Source organism: Delphinus delphis, chromosome 11, assembly GCF_949987515.2.
Source record: "Delphinus delphis chromosome 11, mDelDel1.2, whole genome shotgun sequence".
Taxonomy (NCBI): Eukaryota; Metazoa; Chordata; class Mammalia; order Artiodactyla; family Delphinidae; genus Delphinus; species Delphinus delphis.
This window is the reverse complement of record NC_082693.1, coordinates 9,465,634-9,479,623: the sequence shown is the minus strand read 5'-3', so window position 1 is coordinate 9,479,623 and position 13,990 is coordinate 9,465,634. Positions and strand designations below refer to the sequence as shown.

The 13,990-nt window shown below is 47.3% G+C and overlaps 1 protein-coding gene across 3 annotated transcripts in view; it reads right to left on the bottom strand.

Moving 5' to 3' along the window:
• Nucleotides 1-378: 378 nt before the first annotated feature.
• Nucleotides 379-13,990, bottom strand: part of ETV6 (ETS variant transcription factor 6) — a 237,618-nt gene continuing 224,006 nt past the window's right edge. For all 3 annotated transcript variants that reach the window (XM_060024303.1, XM_060024302.1, XM_060024304.1), the window contains exons 6-8: nt 7,461-7,603; nt 5,484-5,584; nt 379-1,499 (exon numbers count right to left, since the gene is read on the bottom strand). In XM_060024303.1, coding sequence (XP_059880286.1) covers nt 1,394-1,499; nt 5,484-5,584; nt 7,461-7,603 — 350 coding nt within the window. In that variant the 3' untranslated portion in view covers nt 379-1,393. The remainder of the gene's footprint in view (nt 1,500-5,483; nt 5,585-7,460; nt 7,604-13,990) is intronic.

The window sequence follows — 13,990 nt, the reverse complement described above, 5'->3', positions numbered from 1 at the left end:
GAGGTGAAAGAGAGCCACGCATGGGTCCATTCTGAAACACAGCTAGGAAAGAAGAGGGTAAAAGGAAGGTATCTGAGGAATTTCCCGTCTGCCCAGGCGTGGCAAACACCAGTAACAACTGAGAGGACACACTCCAGGGTCCTCCCCCTCAAATGCCCTGTGTCCTGTTGGGATCAGGAAACTTAAAAAAAAAAAAAAAAATAAAAAGGCTGGGAATTGAAAAAAATTTAGGTGAGGGTATGAAACTGACTGCACGATGGCCTTTGGGATGGAGCAGAGATGACCGTCCATAACCTACTTTGGAATAATTCACACCCCACTGCAGAAGATCTGTCACCTGGACCATCAGGCCTGTGTGGTTTTTTTTTTTCATTTTTTTTCCCCACTTCGCAGCACTTGCAAACTAATCCCAAGATGCTGGGACTTCCAAATAACCTGGACAGCCTTCCAGGCTCATCTTACGCTCTGTGGAACCACCGGGCCCCGCGGTTCTCACAGCTGTGTCAGGGGAAGCCTGCCGGACTAGCATGCATCTTCCCGGAAGGCAGCAGCCTCCGTGACGTCTCTGGCCTCCCTCCGATAGGTGGCCAAATGCGGGGATGTGGGTTTGCTTTTTGTGGCGCCGGCTACAGAGCACCCAGACCACTGATCCCGTTTAGGTGCCAACAATTCCCAAGACTCTCCAAAGAGGCTGAACCCCGCTGAAAGGCATCTGAAATTCAACAACAGGCAAGGAGGGAGGACGGGATGGGGCAGGGAAGGAAAGAGAGCCAGAGAGAGAAGAAGAGAGCTCTCCTTTTCAATTTATCGTTTTTAAAAGCATCTTATTTTTTTTTTCTTTCTTTTTTTTCTTTTTTTTTCCAGCCAAGACCCAACAGCAACAGGCACAAACCTGATCCACGTGGCAGGGTCAAGAGAACCTGAACCCTTTTGTAAGTGTTCTCTCTCCTGACCAGTTGCGCTTCTGCACTTTGTGAGATTTGCAAAAAATATATATATATATAATAGATATATATTTCCATAGGAAAACAACCTCGATGTCTTCCCCTATATGAATGATGAAAAGTCAAACTGCATGGTCTTAAAAAAGAACAAAACCAAAAACACCATGAAACTTAACAATAGGTGGAACGGGGTGGGGGAGGAATTACAGAAAGAGATTCCAAATGAGAAGGAACCATGAACATGAGTCCCAGGCTGGTGCCCTTGGCCAGAATTCCAGCGCCGCCTTTGCTGAGTGGTTTGTCTAAGGTGCTCCGGGGTCCCTCACGCTGGGCGAGAGAAGTGTCACTGCCATGTCCGGGTCTCTTCCCTTCCGCTCCGTCACGCCCCAGCCGTCCTGGCGGGCAGGGTGCCCTTGGCTATCGGCCCGCTGAGCCGGGGGCTGGTTCCTTCAACACTCATCTTCTTGGTATATTTGTTCATCCAGCTCCTGGGACTCAAGATGCTCCAGACGGTCTGTTCGGCCACTCATGATTTCATCCGGGGTTTTCATAAACCTTTGGAAGAGGAAATGGTGGCGTGAAGAGGTTACAATTTCCTAAAGTTGTCTTGACCTTGAACTCTAAAAAGAGAGTTCCCATCGCCTCCACATAGCTGGAGAGCTACTGAACCTGGTCATAATGCTAACTTAGCCCAAATTAGAAAAAGCTACCCCTTCCTCTGACTGCCTGAAAGTTGGCAAAACAACGATAAACAAAAGTCTAGGATGACTGAAGAAGGTGGAGCCGTGTGATGCATTCCTGCGTGACCGTGCGAGGGAGCCCTGGGACAGCACAGGTACCTGCATCTCTGATTTTCAGAGGGTTACAAAGACCCGTGAGCGCTGTGTATCCGTTTCCATCCCAGACTGTGAGCCCGAGGAATGGTATTCAAAACTGGAATCTAAGGCGAAGGATACGATTAAATGCTAGGTGGAAAATCTGGGGAATAGGGCAAGATAGTGGAGCTTCTGGAAATTAGAAAGGCCGAAAGAAAGAATCTTTTTCAATGTTATCACTGCTCCACCCCAAATGCTAGCCATTCATCCCCTTTATTCTGTCTTCCTTTGCAGCTAGGTGCAAACAGCCAGCCTCATCTTCTGGGTCGCTGGGGTCATCTGGAAATTACATCAGTGCCATGTTTTGACCATGATTTACATGGTTCAGGAAGGGTGCCTGGCTGCGAACGTTCTGTCCTTATGGTGGGAGGGCCCTTTCCACAGCCCACACACTGTTCCCTTCCTCTGCTCGGTACCACATGACCTGTCTTAAAACATACATTTTCTCTCATCACTTCACGTTCAAAAGCCTATGATGAGGGACTTCCCTGGCGGTCCAGTGGTTAAGACTCTGCACTTCCAATGCAGGGCGCATGGGTTTGATCCCTGGTTGGGGAACTAAGATCCCACGTGCCTTGTGGCATGGCCAAAAAAAACAAAAAAATCCTGTGACGACCACTTATCAGGTCAAGGATCCACTCTCTGGGCCTGCCCCTCGGGCCCCTCTGTCACCTCAACCCGGAAACTCTTGTTTTCCACTGTTCACTAGCATGAACCCTTCACTCCAGTCTCGCCAGTTCTTTTTATATCAATCACAGCTCATGCCATCCTCCAAACCTTTAGCTTTGCCCTTATTTGGAACCCTCTTGACTCCTTCCACTATCTGTCTGAGCCCTACTCACCGTCTGGGCTCTGTCTCATCACCCAACCAAAGTCTCCAAGAGTCCCTCCAGTCTAACACTTCACTTGATTACACACTGGGTTTTATACCGAGAAGCCTTCATTTTGGGGCGAGCCTGGCTTCAGACATTCATTTCCTCAAAAATGACTAATCTCTCTTCACAAATAGCACTCTTCTTTCCTTTTATCTTGTTGCAATCACTGTTGGAAGCCTGTGAACCTTCCACCTACGACTTCTTTTCTGCCCATTATTGCTGATTTTTTTTTTTTTTTTTTTGGCCGTACACAGGCCTCTCACTGTTGTGGCCTCTCCTGCTGCAGAGCACAGGCTCCGGACGCACAGGCTCAGCGGCCATGGCTCACGGGCCCAGCTGCTCCGCGGCATGAGGGATCTTCCCGGACCGGGGCACGAACCTGCGTCCCCTGCATCGGCAGGCGGACTCTCAACCACTGCACCACCAGGGAAGCCCCTATTGCTGATGTTTTTTTCAAGCAGTCTGTTCCGTAGCATCTGCAGCCTGTCTTCCACTTTTATCCTGGAGCTAACGCTTCTCCCTCAACATCTGAAGTCACTAATAATCCCTTCCAGGCTGAGTCCACAGGTGTGCTATACCTGGCCCTCCGAACTACCCCTATCCTCTTTTGACGGCTTTTCCATATTAAGTTTCTGATATCCCACACCAGGCTTGCCCAGAAACATTTATCAAAAGCCTCCATAAGGTATAAAACAGAACTATATATATATAAAGGTATATATATATATACCTTCTAGGAGCTTATGACCTACTTGTTGGGGAGAAGGACTTCATATATACAACTATTAAAGATGTAAATCACGATGTGGTTTAGGGCCAAGGAAACCCAACAGATGATGGAAGAAGGTATCTGTGCGTGTCTGAGCAGTTGAAGAAGGTCTCATAAAGGGTAGTAGACTTGAGGTAGACCTGGGGGGTATATATATGTTAAAAAAGCAAAAGTTAAAGTGATGCACAGGGAACCCTATTAGTGTTGGAGGGCAGCTGGCAGTGTGATTATGAATTTGGGAGGCAGGAGAATGGACCAGAGGCAGAGACTGCTGAATTAATCTAGGTACCAGTCGTGAAGTCTAGACATCAGCCTCCACTGCCAGGGAAGCAATAATACTGCTTCTGCTTTGCTTTCATCTTCCAGGTCTCGTGAGAGTACCTGCCATTGGTAGATTCCAACCTGGAGCCTGCTGGTAAGAAATCTTGGGAAATGTGGTTCCCTGGCTTCTAGCCCCTGAAACAGACTGGAGTGGGAATGGTGCTAAGGAGCCAATGGACTGTCCAGCACAATAATGACTCAGTTGTAAGAAGAGTCAAAGGTAACTCCAGTGTCAAGGCTGGTTACTTAAACAATGGTGATGCCACTGCTGATGTGACATTTATTCTGGGGGTGGGTAGGTTTCCAGTATGGGAAGAAGGCCTGTCTTGAACACTTCATGTCTGAGATACTAATGTGATATTTAAGTGGACATGTCCTGGAAGAAGCTCTTGGAAATTCAGATTTGGAATTTCAGGGAGATTTTAGAGCTGCATGTAGAGACGTGAGAGCCCATTCATGGAGGTGATAACTGAAGCTGTGTAACGGGATCCAATCATCCAGGGGAAAAGTACAGAGTGGGGAGAACAGAAGCCAAGGACTAAGTTTAGGGTGAAGGATGAAGAGAACGCATCAGCAGAGCCGGAGAAAGGAGGGTTCTTTTTCCACTTCATTCTACTCTGTTTCCAGCTCTTGAAAAGCCTTCTCTGTTTCTTTTGAAGATCGCAATTGTGTTTTTACTGCTCCTACCTTACCACACCTTTCCAATGCTAAGGCCCAGGTTCTCTGCTCTTTCCAATAAGTACTTATCCCAGTGAGCTCGTTTACTCATACACAGTGTCATTTTGTCATTTTCCACCCAAATCCACATCTCTAGCCCAATCCGTAACTCTCCTCTGTCCCACCTGCCAAAACGCAGAACCTGAGGTCGTGTTTGTCAATCCCACCTTCTCCCAAGCTTCACTTGGTCTCACCACATCAATTACCACCAGTGTCAGAGAGCTATGTCTACCTCTCCTGATTGGTCCATTAGACCCCTTCTTTTTCCTCTTCTAATTGTTTCTCCTCTCTTGTCTAGGGAATCACAATCTATGTGGTAGGTTAAATGGTTGGAACTCATTAGCTGGGAGGAATTCTGGAAAGACGACTGTCTACAGCAGCTTTCAGACTTTTACAATGCATTGTCATAAATGTATTTTACATCACGACACACACACACACACACCCCTGAATCACAGTTTTCATGAATCAACAGGCACTCTTAATTCATGTGATACAGTCTGATATTTTCAACTCTGTCCTTTCCTATTCAATTCTGTTCTATTTCATTAAAAAAAAAATTAGACTCATTAAATCTATTTCATGATTCACTAACGGGCCAGGACAAACACCGGTCCAGGGCTGGCAACCGGGAGGCCTAGGTTTGTTCAGTTCCTTGCTTTGCCATTGGTCCCTCTGATCGCTCCCTTTAACTACCATAGATATAAATGCCAGATAATACTGTTTGATCATTGCATTATTTGAAAGGTGAGTCAGATTGTGTTTATTTAGTTTTGGCTTTACTCTAGGTTAGACATAAGTGGGAAAAAAAATTTTTTTTTTTCTTAAATTCTAACCAACCACCACCTGGTATCGAATGTGTAGCGGTGATGGCTTTGAGGATCAGATAGGCAGGTAGAGATCTTAACAGTCTCCCTCCTCCCTCTTATTTGAAGAAAACAGTATCCTCCCAAAGAAGGAAAGGAGAAAAAGGAAGTGCTACCTGAACAAAAGCCTTTGTCCTGGCTCCTTCCTGATAATGTTTAGTTTGTAGTAGTGGCGCAGGGCTCTGGACATTTTCTCATAGGTCATGTTTGTTCTGTTCTGCTTGTTCAAAGGCGGAAGAGAGAAAAAAAAGCACAAAGACACAATGAAACGAACCTCAGAAAAGACGCTGCAGGAGCTGTTCAAATCTGCTTCTGTGGCCCCGCCAGTTGGGAAAGCCACCTGCTAATCTGCTCCCTGCCACGCCCACCCCTGGGCTTTTTCACAGACGTCCTCGCTGAGGTTTCTCCTAAGGTGAGTCTAGCTAACAAAGCACACATCCCGCAGCGGCCTCCCCGACTTCCTCTCCCAGGACTGCGCTCTGCTGTGCCCGAGGAATTTCCTGCAGTTTCCCCTATCTGGGGGTCATCCTTCACCTTCTGACCCACAGAGGATTTCTCTTCCTTTTTTCCTTTTTTTTAAAAAAAATTTTTTATTTTTACAGTGACCTTTCTCAGTCTTGTGTTTCTGGTTTGTCATTTTAAGGAAGAGATTTTTTTGTTTAAATTCCTGTCATGGAAGCAAGAATACAGTTGTTCCGAGCCCTGGGGTGAGGGCACCCTGTGCGAGCTGCAGAGCGATTTTTCTCAGTGACTCACAGGGTGGATGGTGTCAGTGGGGTATGGCCATATTTGGTCACGACAGCCTCTGCTAGGTCCTCCACGGCGGGGCCAGAGCGCGGGCTGCCATCCTCCAAGGCTGCAGCCGGGGCAGAGCTCAGCGGTGTCTCCCCTGTACAGGCCTGCCTCTCCTTCGGCGGATCTGGAGTTGGGCCTTCCTGGTGCCCCACGGCTACCTGTCTGTAGTCAGGCCTGGATCTTGCTGACTCTTTTTTTTTTTTTAAGTAGGAATACAGATTTATCTTAATTTTCTTTTCTTTTTTTTTTTGGCAGGGGAACTCTTTGCTCTGTGTATCTTACTTTATTTTACTGTGATAAGAACACTGACCATGAGATCTACCCTCTTAAATTTTTAAGTGCATAATACAGCACTTAATACAGGGTTCACTACAGGTACAGTGTCCTACAGCACATCTCTAGAACTTACTCATCTCGTTTAATGGAAACTTTATGGCCCTTGATTAGTAACTCCCATCTCCCCCCTCTCCCCAGTCCCTGGCAACACCAGTCCACTCCTGGACTCAAAGAATTTGCTTATTTTAGCTCTAACTTCGAGTAAGTGGCATCAGGCAGTATTTGTCTTTCTGTGACTGGCTTCTTTACTCAGCGTCACGTCTTCAGGGTTCATCCATGTTGCCACACGCTGCAGAAGCTCCTTTTTTTTTAAGGCTGAAGAATATTCCATTGTGTGCATACAGCATGGTTTCTTTATCCATTCATCCATCAGTGGACGTCAAGGTTGTTTCACCCACTTTTTACATCTATGCACTTTAATGGTTTTCCTAACTATAAAAGACTTCATCTTTTAAATTCGATTCCCTCTTCCCAAGGTGGAAAACTGCAGGGGCCATCAGACTTCTTGCACTGTTTGCTTTTCAAGGAGATGCTTTAAAGTCAGAGGATAAGCATTTTCCACGTAGAACTGGGCTTTTGCGACCGTGGAAGTTTCTAACCCAGCGGAACAGAAGCGACGCTTCCCAAAGCCCCCTTGTGAGTCACAGAGTGCCACAGTGCATCCCTGGTACCCAGTTCCTAATGATGGCGTGGGTGGCAGGACCAGGCCGAGGCAGAGGAGTGACGGTTACTCGTAATGAGGCCTGTCAGACCGGAGACTTAACTGGCACCTGGCACAAGGAACAAGTGGCAAGGGGCATCTTTAATGATTTCCTCACCTTTGCAACTAATTGTCCAGTGAGGAGGAAACTAAATAATTACGGGCAGACAGGAAGCAGAAGACAGACAACTATCCTCCAACCCAGGGATGAAGACTAGATTTTGGCCCTACTTTATAGAACGAATATCTGATGCCCTTTTACCTTATGGTTTCCCCACAGTCGAGCCAGTCCATTGGGATCCACTATCCGGAATATTTTCGATTCTTTGTCCTCCCATCGGATGAAGTTTTCGTACCGGCTGTCAGAAAGCAACTGATAGACGTAATCCCAAAGCAGTCTACAGTCTACAGAGGAAAAGGGCAAGAAAACACTGTTGACAAGGTTGCTTGTTGAAGTACTAAGAGCAAGAATCAGAAAATAATCGAGTAACCGCTCTTGCCTCCTTTGGATGGACTGTCTAACTAACTTCCTCGTTTGGGGAATTCCCTGGCGGTCCAGGGGTTAGGATGCCGCACTTTCACTGCGGAGGGGCCTGGGTTTGATCCCTGGTTGGGGAAATAAGATCCCGCAAGCCACTCGGCCAAAACGAAAACAAAAACACATCCTCGTTTCATAGTGAGGAGAGCAAGGTACAGAGAGACCTGTGAGATGCAACCTTTGACCTGTGGAGGCCTTCGGGACTGTCCGGGCCCAGAATTTCCCCGCTCACACGAGGACACAGAGACCTGGAGAGAGGAAGGGACTGGTCCACGGTCATGACCAATGACCTGAACTTGAGCAGAGCCCACAGAAGGGACAGAACAAGCTCTAACTGGAAATGAATTGGTTCTGAAAAGGGGCTGAAGACACGCCGGCAGGTCAAAGGACAAAGAAAGAGTGTGCTCGTGTTCGGAGAGAGCAATGTGGTGTCAACGGTGGGGCGCTAAAGGTTACTTTGGAGGGTGATACTCAACAGATAAAGACGTGACGCTTGAGGCCGGCTGAAAAATGGCAGAAAAAGCACCACGATGCGTGAAAGGCTGTGGGGGAAGAAGACCCCTGTGGTTTGGGGACTGTGACCGTGGGAACCATGGCCAGCATGGTCTTTAGAAAGAATGTAGATAGTCCCGTTATAGCTACTTCGGAGGTTTTAAAAATTGCTTTACTATAATGGAATCAGTGTAGAGAGGAACCCAGTGCAGAGAATCCCTTTCTCCATGTGCAAAACTGATGCTGCATCGCTTGGTCGGGCAACAGATCTTTCTGTGTACAGGCCAGGCGCGGGGCGAGGCCTCGACCTTGGGCTGTGGATCGGCGAATTGAAAGGGAAGCTGCAGGCTGCACGCCTCTGCCCTGTTCCAGTGCTGTCTGGATTAGTGCCGGAACTGGGTGTGGCTGGGCCCCTAACACAGCCTGGATAGGTGGATGGGAGCGGATGTGGACTTTCTAAGTCTAGTTGATGCAGGACTGGCCTCGACCCCCAGGTGTGCTTCTGGGAGCTTTGATGAGCCCTAGCCAGCATGGCTGGTCGTAAGCGATTAATTTTGTTGAACACCGTGTATGTGTCGCGCACTTTGCCAGTGTTATTTCTAATCCTCACTTTACACACTGCGTCCTTTCTAATCCTCTCGTGCCCGAGGTCACCGGGATTTGAACTCTGGGGCTCCTGCACCGCAAGGTGCCGATTTCCTTACTTCCTTACGTTGGGTGAGGCCTGGCACACCTGGGTGGGGAATGTCCAATCCCAACGTGGACTGTTTCAGAGCGAGCCAAACATTCACCTCCCAGAGAATGTGACACGCCCTCCTCTGGCACATACTTACAAGAGGAAACGAGTCAGGTCACCTCGGGCAAGTTTCCTAAATCTCCCTGAGGTTCCGTGTCCTCCTTTAGGAAAGGGGACTAACAACGTCGACTCTCTCCAGGATTACTGTACGAGCGATGATGTGAGTGAAGAGAAAGTAAGGAAAACAATAACAATGTTGCTGTTCCTATTTTACGGCCAAGGAAGCTGGGGCTTAGCGGGTTTGGTCATTGGCTCAAAGGCACAGCTCGTGAGTGACACACGTCGGAGTCTGGAGCCCGTGCTGTGCCACACGTCCTGCGCTGAGACGTCTATTCTCAGAGAAGAGGGTTAACAGGTAACTATTAGTCAAGGACTTTTCCAAGCAAGCTTTAACTCTGAGTGTGTCCTTCGTGCAATCCAGCTTTCTCGCTGAACAGCAGAAGGAACTGGCATAAAATGTGGCATTTTCCAGGAGGCTTAATCTTTTAAGGAACTACCATGAAGCTTAAAATGACCATACATCTTCAGTACCCCTTACTGTATCCTTTTCCCCCCGATTGATCTGTGTCTAAAAATTAATGTGACGTGTGGTTTCTTCTGTTTCAGAAAAGGACCCGTGGTGTCCTTCTTAGAAGGATGACTCCTGGAGCCTGAACCCTACGCTAAGGGAAGCTGACCAGAGATTCTATTATCATCCCTGCCTGCCGCGGCCCTCTTGGTCGCCAGAAGGGGGCACCGAGGAGCAGCAAGGGGCCCAGTCCCAGCATCAGGAAGCACCTTGAGAGGTGAGTGCCACACACAATCTCACGCTGAGAATAATCGAGCTCATTTTTAAGGCACTTGTAAGAGGGCGACTGTAGGCAGAGCAGTGAAGTAGGCAGTGTCTTTCTCCCTCTCTGCCACCTCCTTGTCTTACATCGTTTTTAGTACAGGTGGGAAAATAGAGAACTGAGATGCGGTTTAATTGTCCAGTTTTTGACTTACTATCAAATAGCAGATGCATTTTAATTTCCCACAAGCTCTTGCAAGTAGAAACCATCTGGCAAGACGACATATTATCACGCAAAATGCCAGTCTACTAGGAGGAGCAAAGGTGTGGCAGCTTCTCCCTGTTTCCTGACAGGGTTACAATCCTTTTTACCACCAAGAGGCTTCATGACACCTCTCGGATGCATCTGGACTGGCAATGTGATTCTCTAGAGTGGATCATTTGAACACAATTTAATAATTAAACAAACTGATCTGGTTGTCTTTTGCAGTTTGATGGAAGGAACTTCTGCCCACCGGAAGGTGAGCAATATATTGGCAGTCCCTCACCTCTAAGACTTCCTGGAGCTAAAATGCCAAGTGAGTGTTGTCTTAACACCATCTGCTGAGGGATTTTCACTTTCATTGTTTCTGTGGCTTCTCTTTTTACTGCTTTGGACATTCTGTGTCTCATAAAATGGTGAAGTGCGAACCATTTTCCGTTGGTTCGCACTTAAAAAATGGTTTCCATTTAAAACCATTTTACCGTTGCTCAAAGTAAGGGCTTAACCAGCGCTGGGTACCTACCATGCTGGTTCTTCAGAGGCATCGAACCGAGACCTTTATGTCGTAAATCGTTTACTGAAAAAAATCTAGAATGTGATCTGTGTTTGGTTGGTTGGTAAATGAAGGGCAGGGCTTACCAAAGAACAGACTTTACCTATGAGTTGCAGGAACACTTGTATCTTGCCAACTTTTCCCTTTCATCAATGTGAAAATAACCCCAAACAAGCGGCCAATTGATCATTTCAAATGACAATTAATCCAGCGACGCCAACTTTAGCAGAGTAATAAAAATATATTGACATTCAAGACATACTGAATTACTCAGTCACTGACAGAGGTAGTGACAGGAATTTTCTGGCATAAAGTAGTTGTTTCAAGCTCAGCGTATAAGTGGCTTTTTATAACACTATTGATTCTATTGTTTCTTTAGTTAAAAATTATGCCAGATGATAAAAAAGAAAACTGCCTGACCACGCAACTTTTTTTTCTTTTTTTTTTTTACAATCGAAGTTCAAGCATCTGAGTTATTTTTGTTTTTTAAGATTTTAGTTAAATAAAAGGCAGATGCCTTTTAGTTCCTAGGTCCTCTGGAGGCTGTTGCCATGACCCACCAGCAGTTTTTGTCAAAATCCATCCGTGTCTGCACAGATACAGTGTTTTCTGATCACTGATAAAAATGCTTAATACTATATAATAAAATGCACCCAAAGTTCATCCCATTACAAAACACTTGAACATGCATGTGAAAAATATATATCACAAGGTCTTCACGAATTTTAGCTGCATGTGTCTTAAACTAAAGGGCCTTCTCTGTCAAGGCATGTGGGAATTTTAAACAAATGTTCATGATTTGGATTGTCTCTTCCATGAGAGGAAGCTCGTGAAAGGGTTTATTAGCTCGAGTGAAGTGTTATTTTCCAATTGCAGAAAGAGAGTTCTCTCTCTTTCCTGCGGGGTGAAGTACCCTGGGCATCCACAGTTAAAAGGCATTGCTAAAAAATATATATATATCCCTTCCTGTGGTTAGGGAGAAGTATTTTCCCTCCCACACCAGTCTCTTACCAGAGACTCCTTGTACAAGCTTATTGAACAGAGACTGTAAAAAGATGGGCAATTCACACATAACCAACATGGTTTCTAAAGAAAAAAAAAAAAACCTAGAAAGCCATGCTAGACAAAACTGATGTTGAAAAGATCTGAGCGGGCAAGTCCAGTTATCGACAAGTTATTTGAATTTCCCGAAATTCAAATTTCAGGAAAGCATCGAAGAAAGAAATTTTTTTGTTGTTTTAACTGCCCAAATGGAATTTTAAGTGAAGGTCTGTAAACTGCAGTTCTGTGGATATAATCACCAACGAGGAGAGGCCTAGCATTCCTGTTTCATTGCTTTAAATTTATTATGAAAAACTAATACATGTGTTTCAGGTTCAGGAACAAAATGGGTCCGTAACACCCAAAATAAAAAGTTGCTTCTCTGCTTATAGCAGTGGTTCTAAACTAGGGGCAATCTTGCCTCCTAGGTGGTGTTCTACCATGTCTGTGACCATTTTGGTTGTCACAACTGGGGTGGAGGATGCTACTAGCATCCGGCGAGTAGAGGCCAGGGATGCTGCTAAAAATCTTATAATGCACGAAAGAACTCCTCCCCGGCAACGAAGAATCATTCGGCCCAAGTATCAAGAGCGCCCAGCTTGAGAAGCCCTGCTATGGAAGCACGGGTTTTACAACATGCAGGGGGGCTATCTGCAGGGTTTTTTTGTGTTCTTGTTTTCCTCCTCAATTCTAGATCAGCCATTACCTAGAAGCAGACAGCTGATACATCCCGCGCAGCCAGCCCTGTGTTGATACGCAGAGGTGTGTTTCCAGTGGGTGCCTGCTTGTGCTTTGCTGTGGCTTAGGAAAACGGAAGCCATATGTGCAGAGCAGCAAGCTGGGAGAGGGAGAAGCTGAGGCAGAGAATACAGACCTATGCTTCCTGGCTTCGCCGGGGCGGAGGGGCCGCCGCTGCAAACAAACACTGCTGAACCTTTTCACCTTTGGTTGCAGGAGGTGTAGAGCGAGGCTGGGAAACGCAGAGACCAAGCCCCCAGCTAAAACCCAGTCAGATGTATCCCTCCTCCCGCAGGCGTGGAGGCGGACTGCTGGGACACAGGGACGCTGTTACAGAGATGCAGGCCCGCAAACAAACTGGCATTTCCAGTCTCCTCAATCCCCTTCTATTATTTTCTACCGAGTTACTGTGCTGGTACTGTTTTATCTTTTAAAAAAGCTGTCCTGAAACTTTCCTTCTCTTCTTGATTTCTCAGTGGCCCACCATGAAAAATAAAGTGCAGTGACTCAGGCAGAGCGTCAGAAGTCTGGCACCTTGGGATAGTCCCGTCGGGGCGAAGGACTCTGTCCGCTCCAAGGGTCCCCTCCATCTCTTCCAAATACAGACAGCGGGCCAAGCCTCAGAGGAGGTGAGCGGGAGTGAAGAAGTTCATCTCCAAGGAGGTAAGGAAACTAGGGTTCCCTGAAGGGGTGCACTTTTCAGGCCAACATCACTTAGAACAAATGCCCAGACACAGGCCTTGTGGGTTCAGGCCCTGCACCCGCTCCGGTGGGCAATGGTGCTGGCCATAGCCACTGCTCTCCTCTCTGCAGCCCTGGAGCAGAGCAGAGAGAAACGGCGCACAGGAGGGACACTGACTAAGCCTTAGAAATTACCCTGCTTGTGCTACTGTTTGCATATTGTCTCTTTAGTGCTCAAAAGTGCCCAGAAATGAGTATTAGTATGATCATTATTATGGGTAAAGAAACCAGGCTTCAGGGACCTTAAAGACCTCTGCTTGGGAGACAAGGGCTAGATTCTAATCCTGTTGGCTCCAGAGTCCATGCTTTCCCACAGGCCCACAGTGCTACCTCAGGAACCCTCCCTCCGGCTGTGGATGAAGGGCCTGGGCCGGGAACCATAGAGAGTTCTCTGCCTGAGACAGCATGGGAGGACACAGCTCCGCCAGCTGGCCCTAAAACCCCGAGCCCCCCTGGCTTACGGAGACATCCCACGATCCTGTCCTTTTTTCCAAACACAATATTTACACGCGCGCGTGTGTGTGCAGAGGCGCACACACGCATGCACACCGCCACACTGTACTGCAAAGGCCTGGGGATGACACTGCCCTCCATCGCTCACACCGTCCATTTAGCTTCTCTTTTATGATGTCTTCTTCCCTGCAGGGTTGCTCCTGAGGCTCATTTATACAAGAAAATAAAAGTCCACGTGCCTCATTGGAAACCATGTCACCATCAGATTCCACTGGGGAAGAAGCAGAGATGGATACAGGGGGGCAGGGTGCAGTGTGACTCCCCCCAGCCTGGGAGCCCTGAGGTGAGCCCCTAGCTGCTGGCCCTGGTGTCTCAGGCTTAGGTGCCTGCATCTGACGTCCGATCAGAG